The 16683-nt window shown below is 42.0% G+C and overlaps 1 protein-coding gene across 1 annotated transcript in view; it reads right to left on the bottom strand.

Moving 5' to 3' along the window:
- Nucleotides 1-16683, bottom strand: part of LOC311015254 (inaD-like protein) — a gene marked incomplete at its 5' end in the record, with an annotated part of 107144 nt that overhangs the window by 7067 nt on the left and 83394 nt on the right. The window contains 4 exons of the mRNA XM_084012383.1: nt 11335-11458; nt 11618-11721; nt 13124-13228; nt 13354-13476. Coding sequence (XP_083868509.1) covers nt 11335-11458; nt 11618-11721; nt 13124-13228; nt 13354-13476 — 456 coding nt within the window. The remainder of the gene's footprint in view (nt 1-11334; nt 11459-11617; nt 11722-13123; nt 13229-13353; nt 13477-16683) is intronic.

Raw genomic sequence — 16683 nt, 5'->3', positions numbered from 1 at the left:
TGATTGGCTACAGACAACCTCCTCTTAGAAAAAATGCATTTGTGGATCAGAGTCACGTCAGGGGAGTCTCAAAAGTTTCACACAGAAATGCAGGGAGGTTTACAAATGAAAAGCACTTTGTAAATACAGGTCCAACAGTTCATATATGAATGTAACAAGCCCCAAATGCGTATTTGATGAAGATTGCAAATACTTTAACATTCATGTATTTGTGATTTTTTTTTAGATTTGTGTGTGCATTGGAAATATGTTTATGAATCTTGTTTTTTATATGTGAATATTTTTTACTTACATATGAAATGAAACATATTTGTGTGTGCATTGAAAATGTATTTGTGTTTTGAGTCACATGTATATACAAATCCCCAAATACATTTGTAAATCTTTTTTGTGCATTTATGAATTTCTGTGTGCATTTATGAATTATGAGACTGTTCTAGCTCCATACGTTTGTGGCCCGGCCGCCATGTTGGAAACGGCAGAGCGAAACTCAAGTCCCGCCCACTTCGCAGGACGTCTATCCAATTGATCCAACTTGAACACAGACCTGCCCACTCGCCGGTGCGTTCGACGGTCCGTTGCGTCCGTATCCGTCGCTGCCGGAGTTGGTGTGTCTGTACCAGTTTACGATTCTCCGGAGCGGATCCGCGGGGGCTGCCCGCTGCCCGGTCTGATTGCCTATTTACGGGCAGGATTCCGAGCGGCGCGCTAGAGTTTAGAGGCTCACGGACTCACGGACTCTGGCATCGGGTACCCCGAGGCGGAGGAGGAGGGTCCGCCGACGTGACCCGCCGGCGCCCTCGTTTCCCCCGCTAGAGCAGCACCGGTTCAAAAATGAGCGTCATGCGCGAATGAAGCGCATGACGCGAATGAAGCGAATAGTCCAAAATGATCAAGCGGCGCGATACACGCATCTCACGCGATTGTATTTGCATCTATCGCGTCCGGTGTGAACGCCGCATAAGCGTGGTAGTGTGCTGGCCGGTGCTGTTGTGAGCTTCAAGCGCTTTTCACACAGCATTGAGGGCATGAGGACCCACTTTTCGGCCGGGCTCGATTGCCTATTTACGGGCAGGATTCCGGCGGCGCATGTTTACCGTCCGCTGGAGGGTCCGCATGTGTGGATCCGCGGAGCCGTGTGCTGCCCGGTGTTGCTGTGAGCTCCAAGCGGTTTTCACCCAGCTCTGAGGGCATGAGGCCCGACTTCCCAGGTACTGGATGGGTGAACATAACTCTGCACATAATTGGTTGCATCCAATATTTCATTTAATTCTGATGTTATTCTTATCTTGTTAAGCTATTGTTAAACTAAAACGGGCCCAAGTTTACATAAAACAAGTTGCTACTAACTTTTCAGTATCAGAAAGCACTGTCCTGGTTTACATAAGACATGTTATTAATGTGCATGCACTTTAATGTGTCCAGCTGGACAGTGTTTATTCATTTGTACATTGTACAAAGTTTTGGAATTTATTTTTTATGCATATTTTTTCTTTTTCAGTCACATATCGTGATATATCGTTGATGAAATGTCTTGCAATATATCGAATATCGCAGATATCGTGTATCGTGATATTATTGTTATCGTGGGCCAAATATCGTCACAGTATCGAATCGTGAGTTACCCGTATCGTCCCACCCCTAGTTAAAACCATCCATAATAATCATTGAGGAATTATAAGCATACTGGCAAACTTCCCATCGTTCTACCCCGAAGAACAGAGAAGTTACCAAAAATGCTAAAAATTAACATTGTCATTGTAATGGACTTACTACTGCACTCACGCAGTCAGAGGAAAATATGTTTGTTCATTAATCTGCCCGCATCACCAAGGACAAAATGCTTACTAAGTTACCAAACTTGTTTGGGCTAGCTTGATAGGTTTGCATTGTATGTGTTGGACCAAAGTTCCTTTCAACTCTACCAAAGATATTTAGTTCAAAATGATTGGACAGAGAAATGTTTACAGTTCATGTTTCATTTGTTTTGACCTATCATTCTGTGTGAGAACTATATGCAATGTGCCAACTTTGACCATAACGGCGAGATGGTGTTCAAACGTTCTAGTCATAGGATTGCATTTCGTTTTGTTTTACAGTTTAAATCATAAAGATTTCGGACTGTAACTCGAACGGGTCCGTCCTGGACACGCCCCCTCGGTCAGCATAAAAGCCACGTGCTACAGACACCCGTTGCTCTTGCCTCCCCGCTCGTGCCACCCGGCGATGGCCACATGGCCTTTGCCTTTGCTCTTGCCCTTTTCAAGTTTCGTCCTTTTCTTAGTTCCAAACTTTTACTACTTTTATTAGAATAGTTTGTTCGTCGTTAGATTCTTCATTCTTGCGTTTTAGCCTTTCTTTCTTTTTTTACCCGCAAGGATTTTGATCAATGCTAACTCAACCAGCGGCCGCAAGGTTTGGAATATTGACGCTTATACCTAAGTCACCCAAGGCGGAGCTCAAGGAGAAGACAGCTGTTCAACTAAGACGGATTACGGCAAAGGACGCTGCTACAAAACTAGCGCAGATCGGCGCTAACGGTTCCCTCGGGCCACGGCAAGGAAGATCCCTTCGGATCTACGTCACCGACGGAAGAGCGACCGCTTGGAGTTTCAGTAAGCCGAGAAGAAGCATCCCAAAGTAAGACCGAATACGCATTCAACAGTAATGACCAAGTTGCAGGGTGGAACTAAGAATAGCGTCTGTTAATATCTAATATCTGTGAGGTCATTTATCCCATTATTCACCTGTTCCTCTTACTAAGGAGTCCAAATTCTTAGGAAGAACACACTCGCCTTTATCACCAAACGTGCTAGTTGAGCTGTTAATCATATGTCCAGTTATATTTCTGGCGTTGTATTGGTGTTTTGTTTATTACATCAGTTATTATTTTATTCACTTTGTTTAATCCCTAGTTAATCAATAAATAACCTTAAAGCATAAAGTCGTTGTCCGTGGATATTTCTTCTGTGCAGAATACAAAGATCCCTATTTCAAGAACTTACGATCTAAGGAAATTAAACTGATCTGTTAAATGATATTGATAAATTGTTAATTAATTAATAAGTGGTCATTAGAGTCATTAATGTGAACTCTATAAAGTTCTGTCGGACCAACAGATGGTGCCCCTTTTACAAGAGCAGGTATTAAAATTGTAGATTAATACACATTGATATACATATTTTAATATCGTCCTTAGTTTCCTTACATACACAGTTTACGTAGGTACCGTTAGGTTTTCCCTTACTTTCCTACACTATGCAGTTGCTGAATCTGTCTTTATTTTTAGATCGACAACAGTCAATTTAAAAGATTTTCGAGAGCTTGCGGCGGCGCCGTCTCTCGAAACTCGCCGCTCCGCGACGGCATTGCATGGCTTCTTACATAGAAAATGAATGGGAACATTCCCTCCACTTATGAACTCAGGCAGGACGCTGTTTAGTTTCCCGGTGTGTCCGGGACTTCCACAACATGTACAAAGCAGTAAAAGTGTTTATTACAGCCACGAATGATGAAACATTATCGGTGTAAATGCAGCGGGTGCCGGTCGGAATTCTCTCTCACCCCAACTGCAGTACGCCCCCGATCCCAAACTGCTCGGCGATCGCTCACCACAATAAATTGAATTTGAATAATCTGTGCTGTATAAATTTTGATAGAAACCTAAAAAGGCTTTATTAATTTCCTTTGGGTCACTAGACTCCATACCAACTGAATTGTATGTATTGTTCTTTCAGTTTCAGATTGTTTAATACACCAAGCTAGAAGCTTACTAGCCTTTTCCCCTTGCTCATAATAAGACTGTTTCAGTTTCAGTAGGCTCTTAGTTGCCTTATTTACAAACAGAACATTATATTTAGCTCTGAGTCTTTTAAGTATCTAAGTTCCTTAAATTACTGTTGATAGGGATTTTTGAAATGGTCTGTTTCAATATCTTTAATCTTTTTTTCTAACTGATCCATCTCCAACCTCCAGGATCTGTGTTTAGAACTTGTGAAACTTATCATCTGACCTCTCAGGAAGGCTTTAAACGCTTCCCACCATATAGCAGCTGATGTTTGGGTTGTATTAATTTCGAAGTAATAGACAATGTGAGCCCCAATAAACTCTCACTCAGTTTCTGGAGATTATGGATGCTAAAGAAGCAGAGACCAAAAAGTAGTACATTCTGGAAAATGTCTGGCAGGTGGCAGAATAACATGAGGTCGACTGCTTAGGGTGAGCTTTTCTCCATACATCAATTAAGTTTAACTCTAATAAATTGCAACAATTCCTTTCTTGTCTGAGTATGTCCATCCCTGTAGATCTGTCGATCTCCGGTTAGAGGGTGCAGTTAAAATCCCCACCTATGATGAAACTTCCAGTCAAATCGGCCATTGATAGAAACATGTTTCTGAAAAATTAGGGGTTTATCGTCATTGAGTATATGGTACATTTTTTATTGACAATTTCCGCTTTTTCTGGGACCGCAGGCATCTTTTGAAGACAAACTGACTTTGCCTAAATAAGCTGGGAGCAAAGCTATTCATTACCTACATATCTTACTACCTGCATCATCCATCTGTCAACACTGCCAAGGACAAGAGACGAGGGGAACCAACAAAGAGGGAAGACAAAACACAGATTATCAGAAACGTCGAAGGAGGACTGAATGTGGATCCCTCCCCCACTCCCCTCAAGTCCCCATCCAGGTCTTCATCATTCTCCCTTCCTCCAATAAACCTTTCTCCCCTCTCCTCCCCCTTGGAGTTCTGAGAGCCACCCCCACCTACCCCCTGCCCTCGTCACTCCCCCCTCTTACCTCCTACCCCCACTCCACGCCCTCAACATCCACCTCCAGCAGTTAATCCAAGCTGTGACATTGCTCACTCCCCCCCCCCCCCCCCCCCTTATGCCCCCCCCCCCCCTTATGGCCACCCCCTCCCCACCCTGACAGCAGTCCTGAATATTACTGAGACAGAAAAGGGTTCAGCAGTAGACCGCATTATCAGCTGGACCCAAGGTCGCCTACATCAAAACATGGCACCTTCTGCATTCCTGTTGTGACAACCAAGAGAGTAAACATTGGGAAGCTTGAACACACTGTTAACCTAAACAATCTCATTCCTGTTCTCTCAAAATCAAAGTCAACCTCAAAGCCCGTTAATAACACCATCAGGATGGGTCTGCTAAATGTTAGGTCTCTTAATAACAAATCATTTTTAGTCAATGATTTTATTACCACTTCTAAACTTGATTTTATGTTTTTAACTGAAAAATGGCTAGAACAAAATAACAGTGCAAGCATTCTGATCGAGACAGCACCCCCCAACTATAATTTTATTGATGTATGTAGATCTGGGAAAAGAGGTGGAGGGGTTGCTGCTATATTTAAAAATACATTTCAGGGGAAACAGATGTCACTTGGTGTTTTTCCATCATTCAAATACCTTTGTGCTGTGTTGAAATACTCTCCAAGAGTTCTCCTGTTTATTATTTACAGGCCACCTAAATATTCGTCAAATTTTTTCGATGATTTTACTGAATTATTGTCTAGCATCTCCACTGACTTTGACTGCCTAGTTATAACTGGTGACTTTAATTTTCATATTGATGATTTGAATGACAAGGGTGCAAAATAACTTTTTAATATTCTAGACACATTTGACCTTTCTCAACATGTGAAAGAGGCTACTCATTGTAAGGGACACACCCTGGACCTGATTATCACAAAAGGTCGCAATGTTTCTGATGTTTTTGTGACTGATCCTTCATTGTCTGATCACTTCTGTGTTTTCTTTAATATTTCTTTCATTCCTGACACACAAACTGACACACAAACAGAATCAAAAGCTGTACATCAATGAACATGCCAATGTACTCTTTAAAAATGCCATCTCCTCATTACCAACTCTAAACCCATGTCATGCTGATGATCTTGTAAACACCTTTAATTCCAAAATTCTGAATGTCATTGCACCTGCTACGGTTAAAACGATTTCTGGTAAGCAAAAGGAACCCTGGAGAAAAGCTGCTGTCGTGACAGCCCAGAGAAGAGAGTGCAGGAAGGCTGAACGAATCTGGCGGAGTACTAAACTTCATATTCACCATGACATCTATAAAGAGAGCCTCCGGGCCTACAATTTAGTCTTAAAAAGTGTAAGAGAAACATTCTTCTCCGATATCATAAACAACAACACTCATAAGGCGAAAACCCTATTTGCAACTGTTGACAGACTGACCAACCCCCCCCCCCCCCCCCCCCCCCAACACAAATACCAGCTAAACTCCATTCCACGCAGAAATGCAATGAGTTTGCATTCTTTTATACTTATAAAATCGAAGGCATCAGACGTGCAATCAATATCTCAAACAAAAAAGTTGGATCACCACCATGTTCAGGCAAAAGTAACACAGCAATGATGGCAAGCTTTAATGCCATAGACTCTAAAACTCTAGTGGAAACGGTGACAAATCTAAAATCATCCACCTGCTGCCTTGATGCTTTACCTACCAACTTTTTTAAGAATGTTTTTGACTGCCTATCAACAGACATATTGCAAAGAATTAATAACTCTATTCAATCAGGCAATTTCCCAAAAGCCTTCAAAACTGCAGTCATTAAACCTCTTCTAAAAAAGCGGAGCCTAGATGCCTCTATTATCAACAACTACAGACCGATTTCAAATCTACCCTTCATAAGTAAAATAATTGAGAAAGTTGTTCTCCAACAACTAAATCACTTCCTGGCCTCAACGGGCTGCCACAACAACTTCCAGTCAGGATTTCGACCTTTTCATAGCACCGAGACGGCCCTTATTAAAGTTGTATATGACATCCGTCTTAACACAGACTCTGGCAAAACTTCAATATTAATGCTATTAGACCTCAGTGCTGCATTTGACACTGTCGACCACTCAATACTTTTGGACAGGTTGGAAAACTGGGTGGGGCTCTCAGGCACAGTCTTAAGCTGGTTCAAGTCATATCTACAAGATAGGAACTATTTTGTTTCCATTGGCGACTTTGTATCAGAACCTACCAATGTAATGTGTGGAGTCCCCCAAGGTTCAATCTTGGGACCGACTTTATTCAACATCTACATGCTCCCACTAGGACAAATCATGCAAAATAATAAAATTGACCATCATTGCTGTGCCGATGACACCCAAATATATGTAGCGCTATCACCAAACGACTATCGCCCCTTAGATCTTCTGTGCCAGTGCATTGAGCAAGTCAAAGACTGGATGTGCCAAAACTTCCTGCAAATAAATGAAGATAAAACTGAGATAATTGTTTTTGGTGCTAAAAAAGAAAGGTTTAAAGAAATTCAACACCTTCACTCTCTGTCCCTGAAAACCTCAAATAAAGCCAGAAGTCTTGGGGTTATTATCGATTCTGATTTACATTTCGACAGTCACATCAAATCAGTAACAAAATCGGCCCACTATCACCTCAAAAATGTACCAATGCACCAATTCTTATATCCTTACATTGGCTCCCTGTATGTCAGAGGATTGATTTCAAAATCCTTCTGCTCACATATAAATCACTACATGGTCTAGGGCCGAAGTATATCACTGATATGCTCCCACTACATAAGCCTTCTAGACCACTAAGATCTTCCGAGACCAATCTGTTAGTGATTCCCAGAGTAAACTCAAATCACAGGAGAGCATCATTTAGTCACTATGCAACAAATACTGAATAAACTTCCTGAAGATGTAAGACTTGCCCCAACTCCGACCACTTTTAAAACTAGACTGAAAACTTTTATGTTCACCATAGCTTTCTGCTAAATCTTTTAATGTCTGCACTGTTTTTAATTATTGCAAATATGTTTTTATTCTCCTTGTTTTTCTGTAATGCATTTTAATTGTGCCTTTATTTTCTTTTAATTCAATTTTTTTCACTTTATTGTATGACATGTTATGATGTAAAGCACTTTGAGTCTACCTTGTGTATGAAATGTGCTATACAAATAAAGTTGCCTTGCCTTGCTTTGCCTTGCCTTGCCTAAATGGCCTCATTTATATAGCGCTTTAATCCAAAGCGCTTTACAGTAATGACTGACATTCACCCATTCATACACACATTCACACACTGATGGCGGAGTCAACCACGCAGGGTGACAGCCAGCTCTTCAGGAGCAATTAGGGTGAGGTGTCTTGCTCAGGGACTCTCCATAAGAGTTCAGTTCACCTCTTTTTTTTTGTCTGGAGAAAGGAAGGAAGCTGCTTTGTATCTTGTTGATAAGTCAGAAACTAATTGTAGATTTGGGTTTAGGCATTCTGTGAGTAGAGCTAGTTGTAACATTTAGTCTTGTCTAGATAGTCTGTTGTTTAAATTCTTGTGAAGCTGATCTTACTGAGTGGGAAATTACCTAGTTTCAGCCAGCTCAGCTGTAGTCAATAGACTTGATTGGAGGGAGGGGCCTCAGTCTGAGCATGAGGTAAACCGAGCACTTAAGGGCTTGTCACTACAGCGTCAGCTGCAGCATCAGGACAGCTGAACGAAGACAACAGAGTCTATCTACGGAAGTCCATTGAGGTAGGCATAACATCTCAACCACCACCCATCGCAGCCATGTGTCCTATCCCAGTCAGGACATCAAACTGGAGAAGATTTTGCCAGAGACCCGTCGCTCGAGGCTGCATAGCATGACCCACTAACCCCCCCCACACACACACACCAAAAAAAAAAACCTTAGCTATAGCACTTTGATCATAGCACTGTTGTTCTTAAGATAAAAATGCTGAACAGCTACTACTTTACTCAGACGAGGATCTAACACTTGTTCTATTTTTAGCTCTTACTTTATCGGCAATGATATGTTGTGGTTTCTTTTTCTTTCCTTTGACAAATATAGTTTAAGTGTAAGTCGCTTTGGACAAAAGTGTCTGCTAAATGACCTAAATGTATTAGCACAAGCCTGGGAAAGTTGCATTCACCAAGCACTTCAGGAATCCATTTTTCCAAATAAGCACACATGTCACCTCCTTCTGTTGATTCGGGCACACCCACCAAGCGAAGATTCGAGTGGTGTGCACGGTTTTCTAAATCATCCACTTGCTCTTCCATAGCCGTTTTCATGCTAGTGGTCTGTATTTTCAGAGATGTTAAGCCGTCTTCATTGGTTCTAATTCTGTCTTCTGCTTCGGTCATTCAGCCAGTCAGTGCCTTTTGTTCACCCTGCACTCCCTGGATAGCACCCAGTAGTCCATCAAACCTTGACACAAAATCCTCCTTCATTGAGTGAATAGCATCAAGAATTTGGTCAGCGCTAACAGCATGTTAGCATCCAATTTTGTTATCTGCAAAGAGGTATCTGTTGATTTAGTGGTTTTTGGAGCTTTGGCTTTCAGTTTCGTTGTCACTTTAGTTGTTTCTGTACTTGATTCATGTACTAGATTGACAAATGGTAACTGTTCAATAATTCAAAGAGGCTGTCTGCTAGCTATTCTATTAATTCCCATGGGAGCTCTCTGTCACACGTCTGCCTAGCTGTCACACATCTGCCTAGCAGTGCGCCATAACCGGAAGTCCCCCATTGTGTACTCTTAATAATGTAGGTTATCTACTGGACATAGGGCACACAGATCGTTACATAAGTAAGAGACAAAACAAACAAACGGCAGTGGCAGCAGCAACAGCGCGTGTCTCCGTGTCGCTGCAGACGTAGGGAGAAGCAATGGGGATACGTACCGACTTGCATCTTTCCCGTGCAGGAGGTTCCCTCCGCCAGCCAATCCATGAGGGAACCCACACCTAGCATGCATGAGCATCTCTGCCTTTACTGTGGTAAAACTGGTCCTATTGTCTCCAGGTGTCAAGTAAAAGTCCCGGACTCAGCAGTTGCTGGGAAAGTGTTGGGGTGCAGTCGAATAGTCTATTTTGCTTAGGAAGGTTCCTAACTGAAGAAGTGACCCAGAAGTAAACAAGTGGCCACCATGATAAGACCAGTTCGAATTCTCTAAATGCAAAGGAAAGGAGCTCCAATGCTTCCTTTCAGAGCTCCTTTAGCATAGGATGCAACGGACCTTCCTATGCGAAAGGAAATGAGATTACACCGACCCACAATTCTTTGCGAGAGCAACATTTAAAGTGCCGCACACCTCGCCGTTCATAAAAAACAAACGATATGTGCATTTAAATATTTAACCATGACTTTCATGCAGACATATAGTAATTGGAATAGTGTTGATAAATGTGTGTGGACAGTGATAATAATTGAATGGTATTTTTTTTTTTTTTTTTCAATCATGTTACAAACTTGACAAAAACGAAACTAAAACCACAAATGAAACGTAAATAAAGCAAACGGTCAAACAGGAAGGAGGAGCTGCTGGACCTGAAGCCGGTCAGTGAACCAGCTGTTGATAAAACCAACATGTGGAGAAGTGGACGATGCGCTTTTTGTAGTCCATTATTGTAGTTTCTCCAGCGCAGACGCACGTCAATTGCCGGTGCCGATCATCAGCGGCCGCGTTATAATGACGTAGCTTAGTGAAAGTTCGGTCGGATTCTCTGAGCACCGCGGCAGTCTTTTCCTAAGTCCTTTTGAGTTCTCCTATCGCCTTTCCTTAACCCCGTGACGTTTTCTCCAAAGGTCAAGGAATAGGAGTTAGGAATAGGAGTTAGGACCTTATTTTTTGACTATTCGACTGCACCCTTGGTTAGTTGAACCTTTGGACTCTTCCCCAAACAACAACCCCTCTGCCATGCCTGCCTGCTGCTGTCTGATGGGACCCACTCACTCGCCACCTTCATAGACTGGTTCTGACATCAGCATCATTAACCCCCCCCCCCCCCCCCCACACACACACACACACACACCTTTCTGGTTTCGGTCAACAACAAGTAACATGTTAAACAAGCACACTTTCATCTACCTCGACGACATCCTGATCTTCTTCAGAGACCAAACAGGAACACAACCACCAGGTCCAGGTCCCCCTTCCTGTTTTGTGCTGCATTTGGATCTTCACCAAGTCCTTGTCAGTTTTATTGCTAAATTAAAACGGGTTGCAGCTGACAAACTAGTTCTTAAGGAGAGATAAGATAACGTATATATTGACAGCCGATAACTGTGGTGTGTGTTGTGTAGCTAAATGACAATGCTAACGTTAGCATTCTAATATCTGATCCGTTGAGAAAAGTACAGATGACATATGACCTGGAACTCAATAAACATTGTTTTTTTTAAATGATGTCAATCTGTGAGATTTTAAATTACCTTTCACAAACAAATTCAAATTATGAAACAGTATCTTAATAAAATTTTTAACATATTAAGCCTAGCTTAGCATAAAGACTGGAAACAGATGGAAACCGTGAAAGCCTGTTCCTGACCTTGCTGAAGACTGTCTTCACATAGATGGGAAGGTCTCCATGCGGACTGCCAAATCCTCCAACGATGCTGAAACCAAGTCCCTCAGTGCCTTTCTCCAGACTGATGCTGTGGGGTCGGGGACCCCTGAGAAGGAGGATGAAGAATGGATTCAGGTGTGTGTGTGTGTGTGTGTGTGTGTGTGTGTGTGTGTGTGTGTGTGTGTGTGTGTGTGTGTGTGTGTGTGTGTGTGTGTGTGTGTGTGTGTGTGTGTGTGTGTGTGTGTGTGTGTGTGTGTCCACTCACTCTGGCTCTGCTGTGTGTGTTTCAGTGTTGACTGTCAGACTGGAATTGCTGGACAAGCTCTCCACCTGAGTGGCGATGGCAGTAATGTTGGTGTCTGCTACGACCTGGGGGGACGTGAATTTTGGGAGAGGAAAGAAGAAAAAATTAAGTTCTGATGCTCCTTTACTACATTTCACACTTTACAAAGGCACAATTTTATTGTATCTTACAAGCGATTCATATGTGTTTTATAAAAAGAAAAAAGTAAAATACAAATACCTCAAATTGTTGTACAGTACTTGAGTAAATGTCCTTTCTTACTTACATTTACATTTAGGTAATTTAGCAGACACTTTTGTTCAAAGCGACTTACAATAAGTACATTTGTCAAAAGAAAGAGAGAGAAAGAAACCACAACATATTGCCGATAAAGTAAGAGCTAAAAAATAGAAACAAGTGTTAGGTCTGAGTAAAGTAGTAGCTGTTCAGCAAACATACCTTAAGAACAACAGTGCTATGATCAAAGTGCTATAGGTAAGGGTTTTTTTTTTTTTTTTGAGGGGGGGGTCTCTGCTGTCCTGACGTACTTTCCACCACAGTCAAGATGAAACACTACTAATTAAGACATACTTAATCTCATCATCAATAACATCACTCCAACATACCTTCACAAATGTAATTGTGTAAAAACTTCTTCATTTGATCCTTTTAGACATTTGTGTGAAATTGTAAAGTAGCTTATTAATTGATTTATGGCCAAAACTGTTTTGTGAGGTCACAGAGACCTTCAACCACCAAATTCTAAATCAGTTCAACCTTGAAGTCTGAGTCATAGACTGTACATGAGTGGATGTAGTCATGGTGACATGACCCACTGATTTGTAAGCCTCAAATTCAACATTTTGGCTGTCGCCATCTAGGCAGAGCTGGTTTCAAGTTTTCTTCAATACAGTATGGTGTTCTTTTAGTAAATTATGGACCATTTAGAGTTAAATAGACCATAAAGCAGGGGATGCCTTGTGATTGACAGGTCGCTATCACAGCGTCACTACCTTCACAATCATGCTACCAATGCCGTCAGCTACTAAGATTACTGAAACACTTAGCTGTAAGTTGACCTTGAATTATGAAGCTAACTTTGATAACTTCACACCAGAAGCCAGTTGAAGCCAGATACTGGAAGGTTGCCACTCGCTGTGCGACTCTGCTGATCATGTTCATCAGATCCTCCACAGTCCCAAGATGGTGGTCACTTCCTTCACTAATTGCAAAAATTAAAATATGACAATGGCCAAAATCCAAGATGCTGACAGCCAAAATGCCTTACTCGAGGCTTCCAAACCTTGTCCACAGACCAATGGGTTATGCCACGTTAACTACATCCACTTCTTATACACAGTCTATGGTTCAACCTAGCGTCTTTCATAGATTACAGCATGTTAAAGGTTAGCAGTGACACTATAGTTGAAATCAGCTGACTTGGACACAGCATCTGATGGGTCACAGAATAAACACCAGCAGTGTTACCTGCAGGCTGATGCTTCCGTAGCTGTTCTTCAGCATGGTGACAACATCACTGTGTGAGAGACCGTCCACAAACTGACTGTTAATACTGACGATCCTGTCACCCACCTGAACACAGACAAACATGCTTAATTGATATGTGACATTGTGTCACGTTATCTCATGTAGGATGCACCATAACAATGGTAATTAAATTAAAAGTATCAACACACAACCAACATATCTCAGTCTACCTTGAGTTGGTGTGTCTTTGCAGCGACCCCATTGGCCTGAATCATAGCAATGAAGATAGGGATGTCACCCAGTGGGCTTCCCTTCCCCCCTGCTATGCTCACCCCGAGGGAGTCACTAACACTCTGGGGGAGAGAGGGACGAAATAAAGACATAATAATAATAATAATAATAATAATAATAATAATAATAAAGACTTGCTTGAGATGTTGCCTGAAGAAAAATATGCCTCATTTCCTAATTTTTCCTAAATTAGTTGAGCTTCCTTAGGAACTAGGGGTGTGATGAGATCTCGTACCACGAGATCTCGCGAGATTACGTTAAAAATCCGTCTCGCGAGATTTGTGAGCTATACATAGCTGAGGTTTTACAGACAGCTGTTACTGACTGTGATAGGACAAATTTAAGTATATGGGTCTGTCTGTAGAGCACAAACGCCACATCATACAATAGATTGTTGACACTGTGGTCTCTTTCCAAGGGCGTAACTTTGAGTTGAACATTGGGGGGGTTGAGATTTCCGCCTGTGAGATATATATATATATATATATATATGGCCATCAGCCACTGTGACAGGTTGGGTTTACCAGCCCAAATATATAGTTTGTGCCTAAAATAAAGATGACCGACTTAGAAAATGCATAAGAATGGTTCTTGAACTTGTACAGAATACAAATGAAAGCCTGTGCAAGTGTTCTTTTTAGGACTCACGGTCCTTAATTACCTCTAACTTTAAGTATTTAGCCCCGATTATGGGTTTGTATTTCCCACAGGATCTTTGGAGACTATGGTGGGGGGGGCTTGCGATCCTCTAGGGGGGTCCGGGGGCATGCCCCCCCGGGAGAAAGTTTTGAATAATTTCATTTTAATGCATCAATTTGGTGAATTCTGAGAAACAAAATATGACATATCAATTACTGACCAATTTCTTACAAACTGCTGGTTCTGATACAAATGTTGACATACTAAATGGGGCTGAGGAGTTTAAGCATTCAAGAAAAGATGAGAACACAAATGACTAAAACACAATTAGTTTATTATTATTATTTTAAATAATAATAATAATATAAGTGGGTGACTATTCCTCAGCCTTCCTTGGTGTATTGGTTTTGACTGAAGCCCCGTTCACATACGTCGCCACTCGCCCATCTCTGAGCGACAGCTGTCAATGAATGTGAATGTGTTCTAGCGGAATGCGGCCAGGACAGGCGATGCGATGTGGTCGATCGGAGATAGAATCATTTTAACTTTCTGCGATGCGAGTGAAGTGAGAACCTAGCGAGTAAAAATCACAATGTAGAATAGAGATGATTGACAGTTGACGTCAACAGAGAGTTCCACAGAGAGTTGTCGCTTGAAGTCGCCGTCGGCGGCAGTGAGCTTTTTTTTGCCAGCGAGTAGAATTCAGCGAGAAAGCGAGTGACGGGCGAGTAGCGACGTATGTGAACGGGGCTATACGCGCACGCACTGTCAAACTCGCCGGCTGGGGGGGGGGGTAACTTTTGTTCAGTAACATGATTTGACTCGTGAGTGGTGGCACTGGAGCCCTAGCAGTAGCTACCTCCTGTTGGGAAGATTCTTTTATTCTCTTGCTTTTTTCGCGTGCTTTCTTCATACCACCGCTGATGCTTCGTAGACGTACGGGGAGAGACCGGGAGAGACAGTAGAGAAGCGCAGGTCCGGCAAGATGGGCGAAACCAAATCTCAGAGCGGGAGGGGGCACAGACAAATGTCACTATTTTTTACTGGTAAATTGAGAAAATCTACCACACTGTTGTGATTATAATGCTTAACATTCAATATCAATAATTATGATATCATATTGGGTGGGTTGTGGTGGCTGGTTTGGATTATTGGGTGGGTTACAACCCACCCATCCCCCCCATAAATTACGCCTGTCTCTTTCATATAGTTGATGCCATGGGCCCAGTATTTCAAAATATCTAATCCAGGTCAGAATACTCTAGACAGGATTGAATCTCAAAATTGGATTATAAACCCAGGGCCCAGTTTTTCAAAGAGTTTAATCTGGATCAGAATGATCCCAATTTGGAAATCACTTTTTTTGCTCTCCAGGATCAGGTAATCCGTTCAGTTTTGTGCTGCTAAACTACAACAACAGGTAGCGAGGGGTCACATGAATAGTTTATAATTAGGGAGTCAGCTCAACGCAAAACCATCCATCCATTGTCTACCGCTTTATCCTGTATTCAGGGTCGCGGGGGGGCTGGAGCCAATCCCAGCTGTCATTGGGTGATGGCAGGGTACACCCTGAACAGGTAACCAGTCCATTGCAGGGCCAACATGTAGATACAGACAACCATTCACTGAGTTATCAATGAACCTATCCCCATCCTGCATGTCTTTGGACTGTGGGAGGAAGCCGGAGAACCCGGAGAGAACCCACGCTTACATGGAGAGAACATGCAACATCCAGAACATCCACAAAGATGGAACCCAAGCCCAACCCGGGAATCAAACCCAGGACCATCTTGCTATGAGGCAACAGTGCTACCCACTACACCACCGTGCAGCTCAATGCAAAACAATACAAAAATTATTCCCTAAGTTAGTACATTTTTACTTAAATTTTTACAGTCTGACTCCATATCTGAACAACAGACATATAGTCAGGTGCAAATATGACTTGACCCCAAAAAAATTATAACAAAAGGTTTCTCAGTGGATTATAGTAGTATCAGATGTACTTATAAACATACTAAAAGTTTACCAAAGTGTGATAGGTCCTTAAAATTACTATTACTCCATTGTTTTCCTCCTAGACCAGGAATGCTAGTGCCTGATACATGTTTTAACCATTTAATATTCCAATTAGCATTATGTGCATGATAAATAAGTGATTACAAGTACAATTATATATTAAAGTGATTGTTTACAAACATATTTATTACATTTACATTTAGGTCATTTAGCAGACGGTTTTGTCCAAAGCGACTTACAATAAGTACATTTGTCAAAAAAAAAAGAAACAAAGAAACCACAGCATATCATTGCCAATAAAGTAAGAGCTAAAAATAGAGTGTTAGATCCTCATCTGAGTAAAGTAGCAAACATACCTTAAGAACAATAGTGCTATGATCAAAGTGCTATAGGTAGGGTGTTTGGTCAGGAGTTCGTTCCACCACTGAGGTGCCAGAACAGAGAAGAGTCTGGACTTTGCTGAGCGACATTTGTTTGATTTCAGCGATGGTGGTACCAGCCGGCCAGCTGAAGTAGAGGAGCGAAGTGCTCGCGTCGGGGCGTGTGGTTTGACCAGTGTTTGAAGGTAGATGGATGCTGTTTCATTGATGGCCTTGAAGGCCAGTGCCATC

The sequence above is a fragment of the Eutrigla gurnardus genome (assembly GCF_963514095.1).
Source record: "Eutrigla gurnardus genome assembly, chromosome: 6".
Taxonomy (NCBI): domain Eukaryota; kingdom Metazoa; phylum Chordata; class Actinopteri; order Perciformes; family Triglidae; genus Eutrigla; species Eutrigla gurnardus.
This window is presented reverse-complemented; position numbering and strand designations above follow the sequence as displayed.